The 4,908-nt window shown below is 43.5% G+C and overlaps 1 protein-coding gene across 1 annotated transcript; it reads right to left on the bottom strand.

Annotated features, from left to right (window-relative positions):
* Positions 1-1,843: 1,843 nt before the first annotated feature.
* On the bottom strand, positions 1,844-4,064 carry LOC127160698 (adhesion G-protein coupled receptor G2-like). The gene is made up of 3 exons (XM_051103351.1): positions 3,874-4,064; positions 2,295-2,385; positions 1,844-2,210 (listed from the first exon to the last, which is right to left on the bottom strand). Exons 1-3 carry the CDS (start codon positions 3,986-3,988, stop codon positions 1,964-1,966), a joined length of 453 nt encoding a protein of 150 aa, XP_050959308.1. The 5' UTR covers positions 3,989-4,064; the 3' UTR covers positions 1,844-1,963.
* Positions 4,065-4,908: the final 844 nt, after the last annotated feature.

Below are 4,908 nucleotides of genomic sequence, written 5' to 3'. Positions count from 1 at the left end.
TGAGCTAGTGTTGCAAAATATGACCAAAGTCTTATTTCACACAGAGTAATTTTATTTCATGATAACAATTTATATCATGATATAGGCATTTTTGTTATTTTTACTTTTTTTATTAGTAATACGAACATACATGCAAGTAAATAACAAAAGGAAACATACAATAAAACAAAGATACAACACACAACTGTCTATTTAACAGTAGCATTTAGGTAAGAAATAGTAGCCTACAGAAACTGAATAATCAAAAAGTAAAAATAAAGCACTGCATAGTCTTCACTGTATGAATTAAATATGCATCAATCATTATTAAAACTAAATGAATGACATTCACATATTTATAAGTGTCACTGAAGTAAATAAATGATTTTGGAGTCAGTCCATCATGATTAATAAAATTACATTTTATTAGTCCCTTTAAAATCATACGAGAAATATTTTGAAATGTAACAGAAAATCATAAGAAACATAAACCAATGACTGATTCACTGATTCTGACGATGTTTTTTTTTTTTTTTTTTTTTTTTTTTGTTAGTTGTGTTTCCAGTAACCAAATATGTTTCATATCCGTGTTCGTGAATATTATTAACCTGCTGTATCAAATGACCATGCAAATGTCTGAATCCACAGGTATGCGGATATTTCTGTCATCCTGTTACGGTTGTGCTGGATGGACGAGTCGAGAAACGAGATATGATACAAACAAATAACAATTTAATATAAATCTTCATAGGAACAGGCAGGAACAAAACGAGACATCCACACACTTCCAAATAACGTCAAGGACCGACAGCAAACTCAAAACACAAGCAGACTTATAAAGGGAGACACTAATTACAAACACAGGTGTAGGGGATGACGGTAATTTGGGTTAAACCAAAACAGACAGATCGACGGGGGGAGACAATGGGAGAAACCAAAAGACATAAACAGACATAAATGTGACATTACGCCCCCCTCCGAATAGGCTCTGCGCCGCACAACATACAAGAAAAACAAAACGAGAGTAGGTGGGCGGTTCAGGAGGCCATGGCCGGACAGACAGTTCAAATAAACATAACATAGTCCAGGGGGGTGACGAAGGTGGAAGGAGCCAAGGAGGAAACTGGAGGGACCCGGAGCAGGAGAAGCAGAGGGTATTTTTTTAAACTGAATAAAATCAGACTTTTGCTCAAATCAACCCAGACCGCAGCCATGATGACGACCCACGGTGGAGCCGACGGAGGGAGGAGCCATGGTGGAGGAAAGGCTGACGACTCCAGGGGGCCAACTGACGGAGGCGGAGCCGCTGGCGGAGGAGCCCGAGGCGGAGACGGAGAGCCGAAGATCCAGGGCGACACCGAGGATCCGGAGGGCCAAGGCGGAATTCTGGACTCTGAGGCTGGAGGCGGAGATGAGGGATCCTCCAGCCCTGACGCCGATGGAAGCTGGCAGACCCGCGGCGAGCCCACTGCACAGGTGGAAGACTGAGGGTGAGCAGAGGGGCTGTCAGGGGACAGCGGTGAGCAGACAGATGTTGACATAGGCAGAAGAGGGAGGGTGGGTGGGGATTCCATACAGGCAGGCATAACATGACAGGTAGATATTTCTGTAAAGAAGTCTATTAAATCCCCAGAGTTATTCTCTAGATCTTCCGTAGAAAAGTCAATCAAGTCCCCAGAGTTATCATCCAGCTCACTGTGCAAACATATCCATGAAACCTTAAGCAGTGGTGCAGTGGGCAGGGCTCTCCATAGCCCTCACTTGCTCCATGTTGCACTCCCCCGTCACGGTAGATGTAGCCGGCTCTCGCACCTGATCGGACGTGTAGGGCTCTGGCTCTGTGGCGATCTGTAGCTCTGTCGCTCGTGGCTCTGGCTCGTCATCCGCGGTGGGCTCGGGCTCAAACTCCGCGTGTCGGGGTGCTGGTTGGCTGGGCTCTGGGTCTTAAATGGAGCTGGTGTCATCCTCCGCGGTCAACGAAGATCTACAGGACACCAGCACCATAACTGAAGAACATCACAGACCACGTCAGACCGAAGAGCAGGAACAAACTCAACACCATCATCAGCTGCTTTCTGAACGTCTTTCTCTTGCCGTCAGTCGCTCTTATGATTCTGGCCTGAACGACCTTAGTGACGATCATGATGAAGATTCCTGTCGTAAAGATGAAAACTAAAGCGTAGTAGCCGATGTTCACTATGTAGTGAATGTAAGGATTTGTAATCCAGCACCTGGAATTAAAGAGAATGAAATATTTAGAAGACAATCAGTAGACATTTATAAATTTATGAATGTGTGACATTAGAGCAACTTACATCCGTGTGATTTTTCCAGACATCGCGTTTAGGATCACTGCTTTATATCCTCCTACAGAAACTATAACTACGACTATCAGAGCTGGACACACTGAAAACACACAGAGACAAGGAATATTATAGTGAAAAACAACAACAAACTAAAAAAATAATAATAATAATTATTATTATTATTATTGTTATTGCTACTGAAAAACTTATTTCATTTCAGCTAGTTTAGTCAAAGCATTTCCCATTTCCATTTAGTTTAATTTTGATATGCTGAAATAACTAAAAGAAAAAACAAAACAATAATTCTCAAAACAATATAGACATATTTACAAGTAATAATAACACTACTAATATAAATGATGTATATACAAATATTAAAACTTAAAGAAATGTATCTTATTAATGATACTAAAATAAGTGTTCAGGGGCCGGTTGCACCAGCTAGATGTAAAAAAAAAAAAGCTGGGTGTAAGCCCTACGCTGGGTTTTGCAACGTCCAACTTTACGATAAATATTTACACCTGTTGCAGCAGCTAAAACTACGATCAGGCGCAACTACACCCGGCGTAGACGATGCACGTCCAACACATTCTTCAGCAGTGATAGCTGAGACACATCCAACTGAATTGCTCAAGACATCATAACAAGTGAAGCCACTGCGAAATAATTTCATTAACTAAATATTTCCTAAACTAAATAAATCTGTGTTTTTGTATCTGAGGTCTCCCTGCACATTCCCATGACATATTTATTCAGACTAACACTAAAAATAAAGACGACAGGTTAAGTAAAATATAATGAATGTAATACAATGCTTCTTTCTAGGGTTATTTTTTTTTAGCTGACTGTCGAGTTTGTGTACAACGAATGTCTTTCCTGAGGTAAATGTGAATTTACGTGGCAATTGTGCATTTTAGCCTACTGACGTCTTTCTGTGGCTTAAAAACCACATTTATAAACTGTATTTTGTGACAGAACTGACCGAATTTGAAAGCTGATAAGTTATTTCTGATTAAAAAGTAAGCACAAAACTTACTGAGATTGTTGGATGGCAGGAACGCTGCAAATGATGAGAGGAATTAAAGACGTTAAGTATTTCCAGGCATTTATACTGTCCCAGCAAGATGGCGAATAGAAATATTAAGGGAATAGGCCACATTATCCTGCCCGAAAATACCATAAATGTTACAGTTTATGGTTTACAGTTTACAGTTTAATTAAAAACAAATCATGTCCGAGCAAATCATGACACTTCACTTTATGCCTACCTTTGTCTAGGTGTAAGATTTAGTCTCAGATGTAGCACTACACCGAGATGGTGCAACAGGTATAAATTCTAGGCACGACTTAAAACGCATTTTACGTCCAGCCTAGTCTTACAACCGTGTGTACGTCCAGCTGGTGCATCCGGCCACAGATGCTCTTAAACAGCTCGAGAAAAGGACAAAACCAACCATAAAATTATCATGACAATATATGACTTGTGTGCAATGTTTTTTTTTTTTTTTTTCTTTTGGGTGAACTTACAGTTGGACTAGATGGTTTGGAACAGGTTTATTTTAATAGGTGTTTTGTTGCTGTAACTCACCCCAGCCCAACACGGTGATCTTCCTCATGTAGTTTGTGATGGTGACGTTCTGTCTGATGAGCCATAAGTACATATGAAGAGCTTGAATGAAGAACCAGGTGAATGAGGCCAGCATGGAGTAATGCAGGACCAGCGCTATGAAGACGCACGCAGTGTTGTCTTGTGTGTTAGCGACGCTCTCGTTTGACAAAAACGAGATACATATGTTATGGACTTTTGTGAGCTCTGTCACTTGGTAGATTTTCAAGACAGCTTTCTTAAGGACATTTTCTTTTTTGGTTTGGACAAGGACATTTCAGTTAAACTGCCAAGACATCACCACCACTGGTCATTAATCCGTTATGTTGACTATGCTCTGTTGTTGGCTGGATCGGCATTTACTGTAGGGATTGCCGATGATCAAGCCTACCATCCTCCTGTACCAGCCACACCTAAATGCTCCTATGTCACGTCCGGTATTGTCACTATCATGCCAGAGCCTTCTCACGTCATGCCTGCCAAGCCAAAGCCTGCTCAAGTTACGTCCACCAAGCCAAAGTCTGTTCTTGTCATGCCTGCCAAGTCAAAGCCTGTTCAAGCCACATCCACCAAGTCAAAGCCTGCACTCGTCATATCTACCAAGTCACAGTTCGCTCACGCCAAGCCTGCCGCTCCAGGGCCTGCTCACGCCAAGCCTGCCGCTCCAGGGCCCGCTCACGCCAAGCCTGCCGCTCCAGGGCCCGCTCACGCCAAGCCTGCCGCTCCAGGGCCCGCTCACGCCAAGCCTGCCGCTCCAGGGCCCGCTCACGCCAAGCCTGCCGCTCCAGGGCCCGCTCACGCCATGCCTGCCGCTCCAGGGCCTGCTCACGCCATGCCTGCCCGTCCAGAGTCTGCACCTGTCATGGCCGCCCGTCCAGAGTCTGCACCTGTCATGGCCGCCCTCCCACAACCAGCTCACAAGATGGCCGCCATCCCAGAGCCAGTCCACAAGATGGCCGCTATCCCAAAGCCTGTTAACAAGATGGCCGCCATCCCCAAGCCTGTTCACAAGATGGC

This window comes from Labeo rohita, unplaced genomic scaffold (genome assembly GCF_022985175.1).
Source record: "Labeo rohita strain BAU-BD-2019 unplaced genomic scaffold, IGBB_LRoh.1.0 scaffold_433, whole genome shotgun sequence".
Classification (NCBI taxonomy): Eukaryota; Metazoa; Chordata; class Actinopteri; order Cypriniformes; family Cyprinidae; genus Labeo; species Labeo rohita.
Note: the sequence above shows the minus strand (reverse complement) of the source record. Positions and strands in the feature narration are given on the sequence as shown.

Coding starts and splice junctions, on each gene's coding strand:
- LOC127160698 (XM_051103351.1), bottom strand. CDS start 3,988: ATGCTGGCCTCATTCACCTGGTTCTTCATTCAAGCTCTTCATATGTAC. Junction 2,386..3,873: donor GATCACCGTGTTGGGCTGGG/GTGAGTTACAGC, acceptor GTGTGTTTTCAG/TGTGTCCAGCTCTGATAGTC. Junction 2,211..2,294: donor TCTGGAAAAATCACACGGAT/GTAAGTTGCTCT, acceptor CTTTAATTCCAG/GTGCTGGATTACAAATCCTT.